The 21,679-nt window shown below is 46.2% G+C and overlaps 1 protein-coding gene across 1 annotated transcript; it reads right to left on the bottom strand.

The window, feature by feature from the left end:
• Window positions 1-5,850: 5,850 nt before the first annotated feature.
• Window positions 5,851-21,396, bottom strand: SCRT2 (scratch family transcriptional repressor 2). Its single transcript, XM_020990544.2, has 2 exons — window positions 21,111-21,396; window positions 5,851-8,890 (listed from the first exon to the last, which is right to left on the bottom strand). Exons 1-2 carry the CDS (start codon window positions 21,250-21,252, stop codon window positions 8,124-8,126), a joined length of 909 nt encoding a protein of 302 aa, XP_020846203.1. The 5' UTR covers window positions 21,253-21,396; the 3' UTR covers window positions 5,851-8,123.
• Window positions 21,397-21,679: the final 283 nt, after the last annotated feature.

The following is a 21,679-nucleotide window of genomic DNA, read 5'->3' as shown; positions in this document are numbered from 1 at the left end:
GGATAATTTTGGTTACATTAAATTTAAAAGGTTTTGCATAAACAAAACCAATGCAATGAAGATTAGAAGGAAAGCAGAAAGTTGGGAAACAATTTTTTACAGCCAGTGTTTGTGATAAAGGCCTCACTTCTCAAATATTTAGGAAACTAAGTCAAATTTATAAGAATACAAGTCATTCCCCAACTGATAAATGGTCAAAGGATATGAATAAGCAGTTTTCAGAGGAAGAAATTAAAGCTATCTATAATCATATGAAAAAATGTTCTAAATCACTGTTGGTTAGAGAAATGCAAATTAAAATAACTCTGAGGTACCACCTTACACCTATCAGATTGGCTATAATATGATGAAAAAGGAAAATGATAAATGCTGGAGAAAATGGTGGAAAATTGGAACACTAATGCATTGTTAGTGGAGTTGTGAACTGATCCAGCAATTCTGGAGAGCAATTTGGAACTATGCCCAAAGAGCAACCAAACTGTGCATACCCTTTGATCCAGCAATACCACTACTAGGTCTGTATCCCAAAGAGATCATAAAAAAAAAAGAAAAGGACCCCCATGTGCAAAAATATTTATAGCAGCTCTTTTTGTGGTGGTAAAGAATTAGAAATTAAGGGGATGCCCTTTAACTGGGGAATGACTGAACAAGTGGTGGTATATGAATGTAATGAAATGCTATTGTGCTGTAAGAAGTGATAAGTGGGCAAGTTTCAGAAAAACCTGGAAAGACTTACATGAACTGATGCTGAGTGAAGTGAGCAGAACCATGGCAATAGCAACATTGTGCGATGATTAACTATTATAGACTTAGCTCTTCTCAGCAATACAAAGATCCAAGACAATTCCAAAAGACTCATGATGGAAAATGCTAACCACATCCAGAGAAAGAACTATGGAGACTGAATGCAGATTGAAGTATATTATTTTCACTTTTTTGTTGTTTTAGTATTTTTTTCTTTTTTGTGCTTTTCCCCTTTTTGTTCTGATTCTTCTTTCATAACATGACTAATGTGGAAATATGTTTAACACGATTGTACATGTATAACCTATATCAGACTATCTTGGGGAGGGAGGAATGAAGGGAGGGAGAAAAATTTGGAACTCAGAATTTTACAAAAATGAATGTTGAAAACTATCTTTACATGTAATTGGAAAAAACAAAATACTATTAAAGAAAAAAATAAAAATAAAAAATGGAAAAAAAGAAATTAATTCTTCTTCATTTTCTGCCATCAGAGTGGTATCACTTGCATGTCTGAGATTGTTGATATTTCTCCTAGCAACTTTAATTCCAGCTTTTGATTCTTCCAGTCTGGCATTTCACATGATTTACTCTGCATACAAGTTAAATAAATAAGGTGACAATATATAGCCTTGTCATACTCTTTTCCCAGTCTTAAACCAATCAGTGGTTCCGTGTTCATTTCTAACTGTTGCTTATTGTCCACATGCAGGTTCTTTAGGAGACAAGTAAGATGATCTGATACTCCCTTCTCTTTGAGGACTTTCTATATTTTGTTGTGATCCATACAGTCAAAGGCTTTAGTGCATATAGTAGATGCTTAATACATAGTAGTTGAGTGACTCAGTGAGGGACTAGGTGAATAGTAATAGCTACTATTTATATAGTGCTTATTATGTGCCAAGCACTTTATCATTATTATCTCATTTGATCCTCATAATAACCCTGAGAGGTAGGTGCTATTATTACCCCCATTTTATAGATGAGGAAACTGAGGAGGCTGTTAAGTGATGACTCCAGGCCCAGTGCTCTATCCACTTTATCACCTAGCTGAATGAGAAGTTCATGCCCAGGTCTTCTCTCCTACTATCAAGTGTCAGGCATATGCCCTAGCCTGGTTTTACCTCACCTAAGGCAAGGGGGGCAGGTATCTGTAGTCCTCTTTCTGTTCCTACATAAGGGAAATGATGTGGTCTGCAATAATTCAGCACCAAATTTGCTTCCAAGCCAGAGCTGGCCACTGCTGGCTTAATGTTAGGCTGGAGGAACAAATGTCTAGGTGGGCAAGCCCAATGATGCTGGAGTTCTGGATCATATTGTATTTTTGAGCCCATGATAAAGATGGAGAATTTTAGGAGCCCGATTGTAAGAAGCATGTCTGCAAGGGCAGGAGTGAGAGAATTGTCAGTGATTCAGTCTAGGAGACTTCTAGATTGCCCACTGATGTTTGGGAAAGTGATATCACCTGTTCTTTCCATGCGGACCTCTTGCAGCAGAAGGAATCAGGTGTCGGGGGATGGGAGTGATGATTGGGATGTAAGTGGGATGGGAATAAAGAGAAGTAATAGAGCTGCTCTGAATGAGGGGAGGTGGGGATGGGCAGAAGGTTGGAGGATCCAGGTGCTTCTGCCCTGTCACCTAAGATTGCAATACTCATTGTCTTCTACCCAGGCACCAATGGAGTGTCAACGATTCTTGCTCTGCTGTTGACATGAACCTCTGTTGGTAATGTTGTCTGAGTGGTGGAAAGGTGGTTTGGCAGTCCAGGTTTGGGCATGAACTTCTCTCAACCTTTCATGCTCCTGGAGGTGATAGGATATGGTGTTGGAAGAGAGCTTAGAGATTGTTCAATTTAACTTCATTTTATAGAGGCAGAAACTGAGATGGGGGGGGCAGTGATTTGAGTCACATAGGTAACAAGTAGCAGAGCTAGGCGTCAACCGGTTCTGCTGCATATTTCTCAGCAGCAGAAGACAAAGGAGAGACCAGCATGGAACAGAAGTTAGAGCTCTGGTGTGGGAGTCTGGGGACTTGGGTCCCAGTCCCTTCTCTCTAACAGAAAACATTTAACCTTTCTAGGTCTCAATTATTTCTTTATCTCATAATAAATGTGATGGATTAGACTGAGGAATTTCCTGCCATTCTTAAGTCTGTGAGAAGATGGGAGAGTTAAGGTAATAGTTATTCACTTCCTCCCCCAGCATTTGCCAAACTTAACCCTCCTTTATATACAAATTGGACAATATCTCAGGGTCTACTGCTCATCTCCTTTGTTTCCAAAGTCCAAAGCCTCCAGATTCTACCCATCCCTCATGCCCCACCTTAGTGCACAGTCTCCCTGTCCTATTACATTTATACCTGTATTATACAAATTAGAGTATCAACCTGGAAGGAACCTTGGAAATCATCTAGTCACAGGATCATGGAATTTTAGAGTCTGACCCATAACTAATGATGTTTTCTCAGCTTATTTACTATACCATTGATTCATCCACACTTAATAGCACATATCCTATTTTGCATTCAATTAACCAACAAGCATTTATTAAGCACCTGATATGTGTGCCATGCACCGAGGATACAAAGACAAAAGTGAAAGGTTAGTCCTTGCCCTCAACAATCTTGCGTTCTACTGGATGCCTGGCATTCTTTATGACCTCTTTACTTTGACTAGTCTTGTTGTCCTAGCAATACAATAAACTCCTTTGGTACCACTTGGATGAAAGTGGTGATTGTTTTTACTTCCCTGTAAAGTCACAGTGCTCGGCATGGTGGCTTGCACATACTAGGTACTCAAATAAATGTTGACCCCTTTTTAATCAATTGGCCCCACAACACCCAGAAATTTAAGAGAGATATATCCAACTATATTCAAATTTTGCATCTTCAACATGCAGCAACTACTCTGAAAAGACCTGAAGATGGTTGGACCAAACCTGCTTGGTCTGGCCATGGTACTTCTACTAGACCCTGTGTAATTGTAATGAGTCAGCTGGAACACAGGAAAATGATTAGAAATTTTCCATTCCTACAGCTGACACACAGTTTTAAAAACCTTGTCACCTTTTACCTGGATTTTTACAATAACCTCATCAATTTTCCTGCTTCTAGTCTCTATCTTTTCAACCACTCATCATATTGTGGCCAAGTTAATCATCCTAAAATATCACTTTCCTTAAATCACTTCCTCTGCTAAAAAACAAATTGGCTTCCAATATCATAAAAACCACTGAATTTTAGAGGTAGAAGGAATTTCACAAGCCATCTAGAGCCAGTCCTTTCCAGTCTGGCCCTAGCCCACATTTTTAACCACATCTCCCCCTTCCCTTCCTTCACAAATCCTCCCTTTAACCAGACTAGCTTATTACATTCTTCAGATTAGCTTTGCTCATTCTCACTCCCAAATCTTTGTTTTCTAGGTTTCTTTAGAATACCCTCCCCATATCTACAAACTCCTCATTTTACAGAGGGAGAAGGTGAATGATGCAGCTGTGGTGCTGTGGATAGAGAGCTAGATTGGGAGTCAAAGTACCTGAGCTAGAATCCTGGCTCTGGTATTGATTTTCTCCCTGTGTGACCTTGGGTAAGTAAGCCATTTGCTTCTCTAGTTCTCTGTTTTCTTGCCTGTAAAATGATGGAATTAGATTAGATGGCATTTAAGTTCTCCTTCAGTTCTAATCTATGATCCTATGACTCTTTCTCCAAGATGACACAGGATTAGAAGTAGGGTTAGGATCCAGGTCTCCTGATACTCAATCCAGGTCACCATGACATAGAAAGAGCCCCAGGGATTGAGAGTCAGGAGACACCTGGGTTGGAATCTCTGTCATCTTTGAAACTTCCTAGCTATGTGACCATGGACAAGTCACTTAATCTCTCTGAGTCTCAGTTTCCTCCTCTACAAAAGGGGAATAATAAGACCCAAAGTATCTACTTAAAACAGGGCTGTTGTAAGGATAAAAATAATTTGGGTGTAAACCCTTTCTGCAGCCTTAAAATGATATATAAACGATAGCTACTACTATAATTTGCTGTTATGATATATGATATTGGTCTTTAATGATGACCTTTCTTTTAGCTGTGGACTTCCTAAAGGCAGGGACAGTGTTTCACATTCTTTTCTGTATGCTCTACCATACAGAATGCTTGAACCTTTTCCTTCTTTGTTAGACAGCCAAGCAGATAGAGAGAATGAAGCCTCGTGCATCTATCACTCTGAACTCCTTAGGGAAGGGATGAGAGCAATATGAGGGCAGGGGCTTCCCACCCCCTCTCCTATGTAGAGGGACAATTAGGTTTCTGCCTCAGGCTCAGAGGGCCCCAAATATAGCATCAACATCAAACTCTTGAGCAATAGCATGTGTTTTCCCCACCCCCAAACTTTCTATGAAGTGTAAGACACTGCATAGAAGTTAGATTTCCCCTCTCAATTATTAGTGTATTTGCACCAGGGAAAAGAATAAAAAAAGCATTTAAAATATTGAACATTCACATTTTGTTTCCCTTTTTTTGGTGTCCTATTTTGTCTATTTTTTTTAATGGCAGGGACCTCAGAAAATCGTGCTTTCCCTCTCTCTCTGGAGCTTTAAGGGCCCCTAGACGTGGGCCACTCTGGGAATAGACCCCTCAGGAATCAGATCTGACTATCCTGGAGGTGGAAGGACCTTTTCTTACAACCACAAAATGTCAGAGTTGGAAGGATCTTAGAGACCATGTCAGGGCTAGGCTAACTCTGATAGATGAAACTGAAGCTCAGAGAAGAATTTGACTTGTCTGAGGTGAGAGCTTGGGGGAGCTGTCCAGCTGGCCCTATGGATAGCTACCCCCAGCTGGAAGGTTTTTTGTGCGTTCACTCAATGACCTTGTTTTGACCACTGAGAAGTAGAAGGGCTAGGAGGGGCGTTTCCCGATGCCCATTCCTCCCGGGTCCACAGAGACAGCACACTAGGCTCGGACTAAGTGGCTGAAGTTTCTTTATTATCCCTGAATTGCATTACAAGTAATACTGCCGGCTGGGGCGGGGCTAGAGGAGCCTTGAAGTAGGAGCTCGCGCAGGGAAGGGTCGGGGGAGAGGGGAGTGGGGAGCGCTAGGCGCTTGTACAAAATCTGGCCAAAAAGCCGAACATGCATGGAAAATTATTGCTGTTGGAAGTTCCTATTTACAATATAAACACACATTGGGAATCGATTCTACAATACCCTCCTCCCCCCGGCCCTGCACCCCAGTCTCTCTTCACAGGGAAGGGCCTAGAACCATAGAATGTCAGAGCTGGAAGGGATAGTAAAGGCTGTCTAGACCAACCCCCTCATTTTACAGATGAGGAAACTGAGGCCCGGAGAGGTTATGTGACTTGCCTAAGGTCACACAGCAGAGAACAGTGACTAGAACCCAGGTCTGTTGATTCCCTGTCCGGGGCTCTTTCCAATGCAGTCTGCTGTAACATCTGAGAGAAAAAGTTTTCAATGACGTTCTCTGTTTACCCCCCCCCTCCTCCCCAGTACTTGAGAGTTGAACCCTTCCATTTGGGGAAGCCCACCCCCTGTCCCGATGGGGGATAGAAATGAGTGGGGAACCCCCTTCCTCCTATCTGGGTGTGAAGCTATTGCGAGGAGAAGATGTGGGACGGAGACGTGTGCTTAAAGCGGGATTTGGGGCCCATGCGCTAGGGAGGCGTGTGCGGCCCTGCAGGGGAGGGGAAGAGGGCCCTGGGCGGGGCCGTGTGCTTGTGATACCTCTGCAAGCATGCAAAGGGTGACGGCACTGTGGCTCTAGAAAGACAGGGCACCGGCCATTCTGCGCCGCCATCAGGGGAGGTAGGAGGCAGGATGTGAGGTCCTGGCTGGGGGCTGGCCCCTGTGGGGGTCTTGGGTCCCCCTCTGCTGGGAAAGTTGCATAGACTTGGAAGGCGGCCTCCTGCCTTTCATTTCAAAGGTGTGCGGGCTATATATAGGTGGGATGAGTGTGGGGTTGGGAAAGCTGTGGCTTCTTCCCTTGACCTCAGGGATTGCCCCACCTCACCCTGGCCCTCTGAAGGCTCCGCTTCCCTCCAGAAACAGCATAAAGGACAAATATGGATTAGGACTTCTCATAGGCAGGGCAATCCTGGTGGGCTTCTTGGAGGAGTTGCAGTGGGGACCTGCCCCATGAACCCCTACAGTCTTTCCCTTCCTCTGCCCGGCGCTCTCCGGGCAAGGCATGAATTGGATCGGGGAGGGTGGGGAGAGAACCTTGGAGCCTGCCAACCCACCAAGGACCAGGGAGGTGGCTATGTTTGTCTGTATGTGCGCGTCCACGGACCTCTTCTAGAGCAGACGCTGAGGTTATACTGTAGATCATCTTCCTTCAGTGACCCCTTCCTCCATTTATCCCATATCCCCGAGTCGGGCGCACGGAGAAGCGCCTTCCTTCCACCCCTAGCCAGATCCTCAAGTCCTTTCAGTCGGGGCCTCGCCTTCTAAGAAGCCTTGCCAGTCTCCCCAGTCCAGCTGGAGATCCTCACCTTCCCATAGAGGGATACTCCCCTTTCGGAGGGAACAATAAATAAATAAATAGATAAATACAAATAAATAAATAACTCGCTGGCCCAGCCCCAGGGAGACCCGGGCCTCCCCTCTTCCCCCCCCCCCAGGAGTTGCCTGTTCTGGGGAGTGGGAAAGTGCTCAGAGAGGAAGGAAGACAGAACAGGAGAGAGGAGAGTGGGAAAGAGGACCCACAACTGGGGAAGGGAACCTGCCCTTTCCCTGAGCTGGTGGCGGGGGGGGGGGGGGGAGGAGCAGGAGGGAGCAGCAGAGTTCTGAGTCCCCGTGCCCCAAGGGCCCATTCTGCTCTGAGGTTCACCTCCTGAGGCCACCTGGGGGAAGTGGGGGATGGCAGTAAGAAGAAGGTGGGAGAGGGGGACTAGTAACGAAGAAGGAGGAGGAGATGGAAAGGGATGTCGGGGCAGATGAGGGGAGAATGCCTGGGAGGGGAAAGTGGGTCCTAGCCAGGAAAGGAAGAGTGTATTACTGGAGAGGGCTTGGGGCTCATGGGGACTGAGCTTCAGAGGTTCGGTTTGGGTGTAAGTGGGCCTGGGGGAAAAGACATGAAATCCTTAGACTAGGCAGTCCCTGGATTGTAAAGGGAGAAGTAGGGCAGGGAGAGATGGGCCAGACCTTGGATGGGGAAAGGGATGTAATTTATGCTAATGAGCGGTACTTAGGCTGAGCTAGAGTGGGATGGGGTGAGGTGGCTGGGCCGGGTTTATAATGGGAAGAGGATAGAATTAGGGATGTAGAAAGGGCGGAGTTTGAACTGAACGGTAGCGGACCTGGGACTGGGCTGAGAAAGGGCATTAGGAGAGGAGATGGGGAAGGGCCTGGCCAGAGAGGGAGGGGTTGAATTAGTTGTCCAGAGTAGCGGTGGAGGCGGTGCAAGCATGCTCAGCGCCTTTGAAGCAGGCGGCTTCGCAGTGCTTGTTGAGGTAGGACTTAAGCGCGAAGGTCTTCTCGCACTGGCGGCACTTATAGTGCTTGAAGGCCGAGTGCGTTTGCATGTGCGCTCTCAGGTTAGAGCGGTCGGCGAACGCTTTGCCACAGTGCGAGCAGCCGAAGGGCTTCTCGCCCGTGTGCGAGCGCATGTGGCCCTGCAGCAGCCAGGGTCGGGAGAACGCCTTGCCGCAGACACCGCATTTGTGGCGCAAATTGTGCGTGAGCACATGCATGGCCAGAGCCGGCATGGATACGTAGGCCTTGCCGCACGTCGGACATTTGCGCGCAAGCTTGCTGTCCAGGCTGCGGTGCGTCTGCTTGTGCCGGCTTAGGTTGGACGACGTGGCGTACGTCTTGCCGCATTCACCGCACGAGTGTCGGTGCCCCCCGCTTCCACCCCCAGTTCCCCCAGGACCGTTCCCGCCCCCTGCCCCCCGGGCATCCCCAGCTCCGCGCCTCCGGGAGCGCCCGTCGGAGATGAAAAAGGCATCCATGGAGTAGCTGTCCGTCACCGCTGCCTCTCCTCGAAAGTAGCGCGCCGACAGGCTCGACTGCGGGCTCTCGGGGTCGCTGTACTCCTCAGTAGCTGGTGGATACGCAGCTTCCGACGGCGCCAGTTCCAGCCCCGGTTTCTTTTCGCTGTCATAGCTGGGGGGCGGAAGGCAGTGTGGAGCATAGCCTGGGGAGGGCAGGTACACACACACGCAAGGAAGAGTTAGGCAGGCTCTATCACACGGTCAGCTCCAGGGGGACAGACAGGGACCAGTTCTCAAACTACATACCCCAGACCCCAGCACAGGTCTTTGCACACAGTGGGTGCTAGTGAATGCCCATCTCTGGGAATCCTCTTTGGACCAATCACTTCATTCTGGACTTTGTATTACTCTTCTCTCTGTTGTTTGGGCAGTTAGATGGAGTAATGGATAGAGTGCCTAGCCTAAAGTCAGGAAGACTCGTCTTCCTGAGTTCAAATCTGGCCTCAGTCACTAACTAGCTAGGTGACCCTGGGAGAGTCATTTAACACTGTTTGCATCAGTTTCCTCATCTGTAAAATGAGCTGGAGAAGAAATGGCAAACCCACTTCAGTATCCTTGCCAAGAGAACTTCAAATGGGGTCAGAAAGAGTTGGACAGGACTGAGCAACAACATTGTGAATTACTAAACAAAATGTGATACATTCATGTAGTGGAATATTCTTGCTCCATAAGAAAAGATGATATGAAGATTTTGGAGAAGGATGAGAAGAACTGAACTAATGCAGAGTGAAGAACACAGAACCAGTAAAACAGTATATCTCATCTTTACAATAATGTGAATGGAAAGAAGCCAAAATCTGAAACTGAGTGTGTAATTTATTCTATGTAGTTGTAATGATCAAAGTTAGCTTCAGAGAAGAGATGAAAAAATACAATTACTGTCACTCCCTTCTTTGCAGAAGTGGGGGACTATGGATATGGACAATCATATGTACTGTTAGAATTTGTCGATGTTTTGGTTGGTTTACTGAACTGCTTGTTTTTCTCTTTAATTTTTGTTACGAGGAGATGGCTCTTTGGGTACTGGAGGGGAGTAGGATATATTAGGAAATGAGGAGGATGTAAGAACAAAATATGTCAACATTTAAAACAAATTTAACGTAGTAGAAACCTGCATGACCTCTATATTCTAAGTACCCTCTATAAGCTTTCACATGCTGTATTTCAAGTTTCCATCTCTAATAATCCATGTTCTAAGTTCAATAGGATTTCAAAGTGGGTAAGACCTTGGAGATTCCAACTCCTTTTTTTATATGGTTGACTCTGTGAAAGGTTAACAAATTTTCTCCAGGTCATATATAGCAGATAAAGGATTCAAAGCTGAGTTCTCTGACTCCATTGCCAGTGCCCTTTCCCCTATACACACACTGACTGCCAATCCTTATAGTTCTAACCTGATATGTTCTGTGGTACCTTCTAGCTCTGATATTCTGAATCCTTATTGGGTGAGTAATAATAGGGGCTTCTGTGGAGTCGTGCAGAAGGAAGAGAAATCCATAGTCTGCCCTCAAGGGTTTACATTCCTAGATGGACCTACGTTCCTTAAGTGGTCCTGAATTTGGACCATCCTAGACCATCAGCTTCACTTCTTTCCTGCTCCTGGGACCTGAGTTTTCTACTTAAAACAGCACCACTACCTCCCAAGGAGATCAGGATGAGGACTCAGCTTCTCAGTTTCCAAGAGTCTATAGTGTAAGGGTTTAGACTCCCGTGCCCTTCCCGAGAGAGGCCCCCTTGAGCAGCCTTTTCCTCCCCCCTTTCTCTGAGGGAGTGAGGCCAGACCATTAAGTGAAGGATAAGGATGAAAAAGGAGGAAATCTATAAGTAGTGCAAAGACAGGCAGCTGTTGGCAGCTCAGAACAGAAATGCTGAAGGGATGTGGGAATGAATTGGGTGATTAGCACCAGAATGAATCAGCAGAGGGAGGGGGGGGCAGCTGAGGACAGCATCAGGGCTGGGAGCCAGGACACCTGGGTCTTGTGTCTCCATCTACCACCTTGAGTGTAGCTTCACACTGGGCAATCCTCCCTTAGAGTTCATTTTATTCATCGATGTCTCTAGGCAGGCTTGCATTGAAGCCCAAAAGGAAACCTCTCCAGTAAAGCCTCCAGGATCCTTTCTGAGAACTGTTTCTGCTTATAGTTCTTTGCTGTGTGACTTTGGGGATGTCACTTAATCTATTTGTGCCTCAGTTTCTCCTGGGAAAGTGACCTCTGACCTGGGGCTTTTGGGAGATTACTGTCATCTTAGAAATCTCTTTACCTTCATCCTAGTATCAATCCAATTCAACAGGTATTAAGTACCTACTTTGCTAAGCACACAAAGACAAAAGGAAAACCAGTCCTTTTCCTTAAGGTACTTACATTCTTTTTTGGAGGTAGGAAGAATATAAAATGTATGTCATCTTGTGTTCCACATGCCCTTATGGACTCCACCAATTTAAGAAGTGAAATTGTATTAATAGATAATAACACTCCCCTGGCACTTGGATAACACTTGCTGTGCAAAGATTTTCACCTCTTAATGCCATCCAATCTTCATAGCATCCCCTTATTATTATCCTCATTTTATTGAGTCTCAGAGATACAAAGTTACTTGCTTAAGGTCACGAAGTAGCTTTTAGAATCATAGGATCAAATGGACTTCCAGGACCAGATATCTAGTTTAAGGTCTTTTTGTTTGTTTGCTTTGGTGAGGCAGTTGGGATTAAGTGACTTGCCCAGAGTCACACAGCTAGTAAGTATCAGGTGTCTGAGGCCGGATTTGAACTCAGGTCCTCCTGACTCCAAGGCCAGAGCTCTATCCACTGCCTTACCTAGCTTTCCCTTAAGGTCTTCTTTTTACAGAGGAAGAAACAGACATGGAAAGGGTGACTGACTTGTCCAGAGGCATATAATAGTGAATTAAAGGCAATGCTGGGATTAGAATCCAGATCTTCTTCTCCCTACCTCAGGGCTCTTTGTTTTAGGTGCACTGTGCAGATCTGTAAAGGAATCTCCCTGGAGTTAGCATCTCCCTAGAACTGGGATGACATTAAGTAGGGGATAGGAATATATCCTAAGGGTTAATATATCTGGCTCCTGTTTCCATAGGGCTTAGTAAATTAGGTTGGATTGTATTGCTTTAAGGTTTGCAAAGTATTTTCTTCATAATAGCCCTGTGACAAAAGAAACAGGAGTCTTATTAGCCCCATTTTACAGAGGAAGAAACTGAAGGGCAGAGAGAGGAAATTATTTGTGTCTCACAGCCAGAGTATCAGAAATGGATTTGAAAACCATGCCTTTTCACACTAAGTCTGATGCTCTTAGACTCCACCAATGTCCCTAGCCACACGTGTAGATCCCTGAGCAGAGCACAGAATTAGGAGGCTGTTGGTTCCATTTCATGATGCGATGACAGAATAGTGAATAACTAAACATAATTTCTGTAGACTGAGTAATATCTTCCATATATGTGTATTACTACTTTTCAAATGCATGTAGATGCAGTTGTGATTCATAAAATACAAATTCATTTAAAAGTATTACTGAATTTATAGATTTTCATCATTTTTCAGTGTCAGTACTACAGTCATGAGGTACAAGAAATTTTTTGATGTAAAAAAAGATCTAGATACTCGAAAAGATTGGTAACTACAGTATGATACTGTATAACCTCTCAAGTTGATTTCTCTAACTGCTCCCCATAAAGTGGTCCCTAGCCCTTCCACTAAAGCCCCAGTCTCTCACCCTCCTCTGGTCCAGCCTTTTCAGGTTAAAGGAGCTGTGGCTCCATCGCCCTCTTATGGTGGCATGCGGGTACTGTAGCCTGGCTTCCATCCCTTGGAATCATGTGCCTCAGTCGAAATAAGGCAGAGCAGGGCAAGCTACTCACCAAAAGAAAGGTGGTGACCAAAACTTGGGGTCAGTGGGGAGTGTTTTTCATAGGAACCCTGCCCTTGGGGTTAGAGGTGGCAGCATATTCTAAGCTGCTGCTTCTGTTAGTTTTCTGTACAATCTTATTGCTCACCTCCTGGGGATGGCTGCTGCTGGTTCTGGAAAGCAGTTTTTTTCCCCCTCTGATGGATCTCATAGCCTTCCTACATCCTTCTTCCCCACCTCCATGGCCTCCATTTTATTTAATCTAATATCATAGATCTATGTCTTGCCCCCTCCATTCTCTGTTCCCACATCTTCCCTCCCACCCCCCAACTATGCTAGGATCATAGCAGAAATGTTCAGGTTGGGTGGGGCCTGTTCAATGAAATTATATTGCCTCCTTCTGCTTCTTTGGGTCTTCCTGAAGATCTCTGCAAGCTCAAGCCGTGGTATGGTAGGTAGGGCTAAGCCTGCTTATATTCACTGGACAAAATGAATCGTTTCATGTGCTGGACTACTAGCATGTTTTGCTCTTCCCCGCCCCCCCCCCAGCCCCTACACCTGTCTGAGGCTTCTATCCCAGGGACCATCCTTATAGTACCACACCTTTATCTGTCAGTCAGCAGACTTTCACTGAATCCCTGGGACATGCTGGGTACCACTAGGATCTGTTAAGAGTGAACTGGTAGGGACTTCAAGTGCCATTCCCCTCTGTGGCCTTTTTAGCCACTGGAAGGCTAAAAGCACACTAATACGAGTCCTGTTGTATGAATCATACTTTACAGGTTACAAAGCCATTTTCTCACAAAGTCTTACGGAATGCAAAAATTATTCTATTTTACAGAGTTGGAAACTGAGGCTTAGAAAACAGAAGTGATTTGTCTAAGGTAATACAGCTCATTACTTGAAGACCAAGGACTCAGGGCCCTTGAGTCCAAGTCATGGCTGTTTTCATTGCACCAAAGGAGCTGGACAGGCTTTCAGGAAGCAACCCTTTCATTTTGCAGGTAAAAACTGGGAACTAGAATAAGGCAGTAACTTGTCCAAAGTCATACAATAGACCAATATTTGGTCTGGAATTTGAACTCAGGAATTCTGACTCCCAGTTCAGTGTACTTTCATTGATACCATAATGAATCTCTCTTAGTTTAGTCTAAGTTTTGGGGAAATTTGGGAAACTCAGGGCTGTGTCAAAACCAACATAAGCTCAGCGTAAAGAACCCCTGGGAAGTGCTAGATGGAAGGCTGGCTCTTTTTGATGAGCCCCTTGGTCCTGTCCAGTGGCAGGCAGTGACTGTTGTGTGGGTATATTTAGAGCACTTTGGCTCAATGTGCTGGGGCCTCGAGCCTCAAATTGTCTCTAGCCAACTGAGCAGAAGGCTGGGTCTGTCAGCAGCAACTGGAGATAAAAATAGCTCATTCCGCGCCTGCGTGCCCAGGCCTGGGCACAGGGCTTGGCTTTTTTTCCCTCTTATTATTATTTATTTGAGTAGCTCCCAGGCATTTGCCCAAAAATACCACCCACGTTTGGGGCCACATTCTCAAAGGGGCTGCCTATTACGGCAGGAATAATCATGAGTCTGGAGAGGAAATTGGAGACCACCTGGCCTGGATGACATGGGGGCAGAATGAGGAGATAGTCCCCTAGAATAGTGAGATTGAAGCTAGAAGGGAAATTACAGGTCAGGAAATTTATTATTTCATTATGAAAATGTAAAAATGTTTAGTGATAGTTAAATTTTTAATTAAATTTTTATTTTTAATTAGATATTTGTTTTTAACCTCACCTTCATTTCTCAATATGTATCTCCCTGCCTTCCCTACTCATTGAGCCATCTCATAACAAAAAATAGTAAAAAGAAAGAGAAGGAAAGAAAGAAATCCTTTCAGCAAAATGAACCAACTCATCGTTTGGATCTAACAGCACACGCAATGTTCCATATCCATCGTTATCCATAAGATTCATTTTCTTACCTCTTCTTCAGGGAGAAACTTGGTCATGATAATTACACAATGTTCAGTTTGACTTTTTTAAAGGTTATCTAGTTTAACTGATTTATTTTATAGGTGAAAAACACTAAGGCCCAGAAGCCAGTCAATAGCTTTCCACAGGTGATATAGGTAGCAATTAGCAGGGCTGGGATTTGAACCCAAGTCTTCTGACTCCAAATTCTCTGTTCTCTCTGCCATAAAACCATGAAAAATGGAAATGTACTTGTGGTCCTTTCTAGGCAGCAGGGTAGTGTGGGAAAAGTACTGGATTTGTAGTTAGAGGACCTGGGGGCAGCTAGGTGTCACAGTGGATTCTGGAGGGCCTGGGTTCAAATCTGGCCTTAGACACATAACTTACTAGCTGTGTGACCCTGGGCAAGTCACTTAACCCCCTTGCCTAGCCAAAAAAAAAATAGTTAGAGGACCTGGCTAAAAAATCTTGACTTTGAAGCTTAGTGACTGAGGCTAGGTAAATCACTTAACCTCTGAGCCTCAGTTTCCTCTATAGAAATGAGGTGATTGGATCAGAGGATCTCTGAAGTCCCTTCCAGCTCTGCATCCTGTGATCCTGTGACTGGTTTGATCAGCCCAAGACCCTGGAGATTGTGATCTGGTGGGGAGGGGAGATGGGAGGGGGATAAGTGTTTACAATGGACCTTCAGTTAATTCCCTTCTCTCTCCTGCACCCATCTTTGTAATATTAGTAACTCACATTTTAGTAGCACTATGGTTTACACAGTACTTGCCTCACAGCAGCCCTGTGAGATAGGAAGTGCAAGTGCTATTAATCCCATTGAACCGAGGAGGAAGTAGGCTCAGAGGGGAAGTGGCTTGTTGAAATTTAGTCACTGTCAGAACCAGGTTTGGGGCTCAGGTCTCCTGAATCCAATGTCCTTCCCATCCCTCACTGTCTCTCTGTAATTCTCTCCCACTCCTCTTTCTCTTTCTTTTCCTTCCCATTATCTCCTCTCTCTTCCCCTCTCTTTCCCACTCTTCCCTCTTCCTTGATCTTACTGTGAGTCTTGGAGGAACTTGGGAGATTCACAGTTTTATGCCAAATTAGCAGGAAATATTTTCAATAGTTTGACAATAGGGGAATATGAAAAGGTCTTGAGGTTGGAAGGGACCTTAGAAATTAGTTCAACTGTCTTATTTGGTAGAGGGCAAATTCAGAACTAGAGAGAAGTAATTTGTCCAAGTCATGCATTGACTGGACATCAAGCCCAGACTAGAATTTAGGTGGCTTGACTCCTAGTTCAGTACTGACAGTGACTAGAGTGGGAATTGTTGTGTGTGTGTGTGTGTGTGTGTGTGTGTGTGTGTATTTATAGTAGGGAGGAAGGGAGAAGAGAAGCAGGACTGGAAAACATCAAATTCAGATTCTCTGCAGCACTAGGCCCACTGTGTAACCTTGGGTGCACACCCAATCCTCCCTGGGCTTCCCTTTACTTTTTTGACAAAGTGCCTTAGATTTCTCTGTTGGTAGAGGGACTATCTGAGGGTGACTTGTGACTGCTGCTTCATCTAGAGACACCTCGAAGGCTCTCAGGCTCTGGACTAAAATAATTTCCTATCAGTATCTGCGGCGCCATCCTGAGCAGGAGGCGAGGAGGGTTCAGCCTGTTGATGTAATGTGGTCAAATAGATAAGAGTATGGGCAAGAGTTGGAGAACTCCCTCTGACACTGGGGGATTGTTAATGTATCCCATGGAGGGGAGAGAAATGCGTTATTGCTTCAGCATTGATCCTTCATCATCCCCATTCAGGCTTGGTTTCTTGAGGATCTGAGACTTATGAACTACAATTTTGTTTTTGTTTTTTGTTTTTGAAGGGGTGGGAGTTCTTGGACTAGGGGCAGGATAAGAGTGTATCGAGTTTTGGTCCAGGGCTCCCAGTGCTTGTGGGGAGGCTTCTTGGGAAAACAAGAAACAGATAAACTTTCAGAGGTCTGAAATGCTTGGGGGGCAGATGGTTGTACAGTGCCTTGGCTAAGCCTTATACTTCCAAGCACCAACTTCCCCCCTTTCACACACATATCTCCTGGCACTGGGGGAAAAGATGGAGAGATTGGTCATGAGTCTCCAGGACAGAGCAAACCAATGTTTCAGCTAGGCAGATAAAAGGAGATACAGTGGAGAGAGAGAGAGAGGGAGAGAGAGAGAGAGGGGGAGAGAGAGAGAGAGGGAGGGAGAGAGAGAGGAGCCTCAACTCTGACTTGGAAAGGACATCAGCAGGAGGCAGTATGACATAGATGTAAAGAACTTTGCAAACCTTAAGCCTTCATAAGTGCTAGCTATGTTACCATTATTATTAAAATTAGTGGCAAGAACACTGGCTCTGGAATCATAGTTCCTGGGTTCAATTGCAAACTGTTTCAAACTCGCTTTGTGACCTTGGGGATTTACTTTACTATTTTGGGCTTCAGTGTTTTCCTCAGTAAAACAAGAAGGGGGTAGAACTCAAATGATCTCTGAAATTGCTTCCAATGCTGAACTCTGGGATCTATGAAAAATCACTTAGTAAGAGGGACAGACGGAAAGAGAATGAGAAAGATGGACTTGGAAGACATAGATAGAAAAAGACATATAGTGAGACAAAGACTGGTGGACAGAGGAATACACAATAGACAAAGAGCAGAAGTGTGTGGTGTGTGTGTGGTGTGTGTGTGTGTGTGTGTGTGTGTGTGTGTATGTGTGTGAGGTGGGAGAGTGGGAGCTTAAGAAGGAGGAAGAGCATTATGGGAATGTGAGATAGGGAAGGGAAGAGAAACCCTCAGATGTAGTTCTCCCCAGGATATACTGAAGGGGAGCTCCAGGGGTCCTTTCCACATGGATCTGGATATTTGCTTCTCAGGGTCTGGAGGGCTTAAGATTCTGAAATATGGATTTTCAAACCTGAGTCTAAGTTTGTTTCTCCAACTTCAATACTTGTCTCATCATCCCCAGCCCTATCTGAAAGAAAGCCTTGGGATTTGGGGCCAGTATACTTTATACATTAGGGCTGAAAGAAGTCTCAGAGACGCTGGACCTAACTGTCTCACTTTATAGATAGGGGAAACTTAGGTCCAGAGAGGGTGAGTGTTGTAGGGCTGCTGTGACCCTAAATGCATGCTGTGAGGCTCAAATGAGATCGTGGGCATGAAAAGGCTTTGAAAACCAAATCCCTAAACAGATGTGAGATTGTTATGATTGTGTACAAATTAGTCTTCCCCTTAATTTCCAAATGCAACTCCAGCTATTATCAGGGGACTGGGATATGGCCCCATTAATCTGGGTAACCTCTGAGGGTCTCTTATCTTCCTTTCCCTAGTAGGCTCCTAGCCTCCTCTCTTTTCCCTTTGGGGGTGTTTTAGTTTAGTCTTTGTTCTCTGCCCATTCCCCCTCCCCACCGTGGCATGCACTCCTCTGTCTCTCCTTTCCCCTCCCCTTCTCCCTTTGACCCTTCCTGTAGCTTTCCCCTGCACCTCAGCCTGGCTGAGTGGCTGCAAAATGCAAGCAGTCCTTGTAAGAGGATCTTTCTAATAACTGGAACTGTCTGCAGCCCCAGGGCTCCTCCTCCCCCCTTCCCTCTCCTATCCTCCCTCCTCCTTTTTTCCCTCCCCTCTCCTCCCCTCTCTTCTCCTCTCTTTCTCCTTGTTTACACAGCACAGTCACACACGCTGGGAGAGAAAGCGCTCAGCTCAGCAATTTTTCACACTTCCCTCAAACGTTCAGCAAGGTTATTTCCGGGAGATTGGAGAAAACACGCGCCCACCCACTAGCCCCAGCCTTCTTGAATCCCACCCTCCTCCCTGAAGGTCCTAGGGGCAGAATCATTTCCCCTATCAATTACCCCTCCCCCACAGGTGGCATCCGATGGCCCCTGGGTCTCCAGCTTTATCAGCCCCTTTATGTCCAGGTATATCAGTGTTTGGGGATGCTGGCCTGTAGGGTTACCCCTTGAAGCATTATGGTTCTGGCTACACTAGCTACACACATAGACAAGGTATGATTAGGTTTTGTCTGCAAGGTGGCTGTCCTGCAAATGCCAAGTTCTTTCTGGCCAGAGTGAAATGTCCAACTTTGAGCGCAAGACCCTGGCTGCCAAGGCAATAACAAATTTTGGATCTCTGGAAACCCTGGCTTGGGTCAAGTACCCTTTCCCTCCCAAGATTCTTTCCCTTCCCGCTCTTACCCTAGACTGTAAAATCAGGGTGCCCTCCAGTAGTTTCTGGAGGTGAAGGAGTTCATATCCTCTTTAGAGTTCATTTTTGCTTTTGAGAAACAAAGTCAGAAACAGATAAGCTTAGGGGGGCAGAGGTGGGAGCCTCTGATTTTTTTTAGTACTTTCTCTGATTCTGCCCACCTCCCCTCACCCCATCTCAGACTCCAAATTCCCAGTTTCCTGTGGGATCCTTTTTATGGTACCTTCCTACTATGCTTGACTTATTCCAGGCCTAAGATCTCTTCCCATTCATCCCTTTTAACTATAAACAAAAAGGGAAAAGACATAGTGGTTTATGGCCTCAGTTTCCCCATCCATAAAATGAGGTTATTGAACTAGATGATCTATAGAGTCCTGTCTAGCTCTAACACTCTGTTTGTTCTATGTTCTAACATCTCTTCCTGGTCTATTATTCTATGATTATGTGATTCTATACTCTCTGTTCCTGGGGGAGAGAAAAATGTAGAGGGAGGGGAGTTGTGGGGGAAGAGATCCAGGCCAAAGGGCTTTGTTCTGTTCCAGTGTTTGGCAAGGGGTAGAGAGGAGGGAATTCAGATACAGAAGGTGCTTCAACTACCCTTCTCTTGGAATTGGACTGGGGATGGAAAATATGATTACTTCAGAGAAAAGATGCTATCTGGCAAAATCCTTCTTCCTCCCCCTTCAGTCTTTTCTGCTGGACCAGTAGGGACAGAAGCTGAAGAGATCCAACAGATAAACCTTCCTTGTCCCCTTTCACCAGTTATCCACCTTGGATGTTTCTGTTCTTTTCCTGGATCCTCCCAGAAGAATTTGGGCCTTGGCCTGAAGAGGACTGGTCTTAGCTAGGGGAAGTGTGTGTTGATGGGGAGGGGAGTTTTGGGTCCAGACAGAGGCCCCTGTCTTTGACCTTGGATAGGTCATAGTGTTCATCTCCTGTTCAATTTCCCTACCTAGTCTGGGAGACTGAAGGAATGTAGGTGAATGACTTAGAATTCTTGGAGGAACTAGGTTATCTTGACTCAGTGGTAGCATTTTGTTCTCTCCACACCTTCCTGCTTTTCCTCTCTCCCTCCTTCCTCCAGTCCCCCAGCTCTTTCTTCTCTTCTTTGCTTTCTCCCTCTCCCCTTCTGTCACACACACACACACACACACACACACACACACACACACACACAGAGCCCAGAAGCCTATGCCACCAGCTGATGCCAGACCTTTCCCTGCCAAAGTGATGTCTCCTCCCTATGCACCTGCCCAGTAGGGGCTCACCAAAGGAAAACCTTTTGTCATTTCTGATTCTTGGAGAGGGCCTTGGGGAAAGACTAGCTTTCTTTCACTCCTTCATAAGTCTCAGCCTCTTAACCCCCTTCAGCTGAGTCTTTCCACTTACACCCCCTTAACAGATCCCATTTCCTTGCACAAACTCACCCTAAGAAGACCTAGATGATGGGTCAGAGGGAGATAACAGCAGGAATAGGAAGGAGAGACAATTAGGGAGGTTATCTTCCTCCTTCCCAGCACAAGCTTGCTTATTTCAAAGATCTGTAGCTATTTCCCTAGGTAAATCCCTTGAATAAAGCCTCCTTCTCTGGCTGAGTGCATGGCAAGCTTTTGCCTTCTTGATGCATATGGCTGAGGGTAACAAAAGCTCCCAGGGTTGGGGGGGGGAAGAGGAGGAGGATGCTAGTTTTACACCTACCCTGGTCTAGGCTGAAAATTCTTAGTGCCAGGAAAGGGAGAGCAGTGGTTTTCCTCCACCCCAGAATCCCCACTTTGCAGAAGATCCAGATAGAGGTCAAAATCTTCAGCCAGCTGGTCACTGCTGACCAGGAGGCTTTATGCCCACATGAGCTGTGTGTGGACAGGGTCACTAACTACATCTTGGTTGATCCTAGAGCCAAGATCGACCCCCTGACTCTGACCTGGGTCACCTCCACGACCAGCACCCCCAATATGTGAAAGGGACTCCATACTTCCTGCTATATCTGTGCCCACTCAGGGGTCCACGGGGTTCTCCCTTCCCTTCTTCCTCAGCCCAGCCTAGTCCAGGGCTGCAACTTTCAAAGTCTGAGAGCATGGCCCAGGGCGGACGCCCAAACGACTTTTTTCTTTGTATTGACTCTGTTCTCTTCTGCTTAGCGCTCTTCTTCTCCCACTGTGGCCCTCCTGGGAGTTAGCGGGTGTGGGAGGGGTATCCTCACTTGGAAGGGGGTTTCTCAGATTTGGGTGGAAAGGAGGGCCATAATCTCCCTTCCCGATTATCCAGCCCTTAGGACTTGTCCTCTCGGAGCCTCCCCCATTTCCCCCTCCCCCTTCCCGAAGCCCTACTCACCGCTGTCCCCGGCAGGGCCGGCTGCCCCCCTGGAGCCCGGCAGCACATATGCGGATCCCAGGGGGTGGTAGCTGGGAGCTGGGACGCTGCTACACTGGAAGGCATCTGCTTTGATCTTCTTCACCAAGAAGGAGCGGGGCATGGTGCTGTGCTGAGCCGGAGCCGGAGTCGGCCCGGCGGGGAACTTCAGTGGGGCCTTGGGAGGGGAGGGGGAAAGCTTGGGGGTACACGGGCTGCAGCTGAAGGAAGTGGATGCTGTTGCCTTACGGAGCGGGCTCTTCAGCACTGGACAGCTCCCTGCACTACCCGCATGCGGTCCCTAGGCAGCGAGGCAGGGAGGGCCCGGGCGGAGAGGAGGGGAGGGGAGGGGAGGGGAGGCGGCGCTGCCTGGCACACTCGCTGAGCTCAGCAGTCCGGCTGCCGGCTTTATATGGGACGCAGGCTGGAGATCAGGTGGTCCTCTCGCAATGGAACTGTTTAGCTCTCTAATCCATCAAATGTCCCTCAGGACAATCATTCACATTCCCCATGAACCGGCTGCTTGGGCAGGCAGGGAGGAGAGCAGAGCG

The sequence above is a fragment of the Phascolarctos cinereus genome, unplaced genomic scaffold, assembly GCF_003287225.1.
Source record: "Phascolarctos cinereus isolate Bilbo 61053 unplaced genomic scaffold, phaCin_HiC Scaffold_2;HRSCAF=192, whole genome shotgun sequence".
NCBI lineage: Eukaryota > Metazoa > Chordata > Mammalia > Diprotodontia > Phascolarctidae > Phascolarctos > Phascolarctos cinereus.
This window is presented reverse-complemented; position numbering and strand designations above follow the sequence as displayed.

Bases quoted from the DNA above. Each gene is read 5' to 3' on its own strand.
- SCRT2 (XM_020990544.2), bottom strand. From the start codon at position 21,252: ATGCCCCGCTCCTTCTTGGTGAAGAAGATCAAAGCAGATGCCTTCCAG. The intron at 8,891-21,110 runs GTGAGTAGGGCT...TGCCCTCCCCAG, and splicing joins CGGCCCTGCCGGGGACAGCG to GCTATGCTCCACACTGCCTT.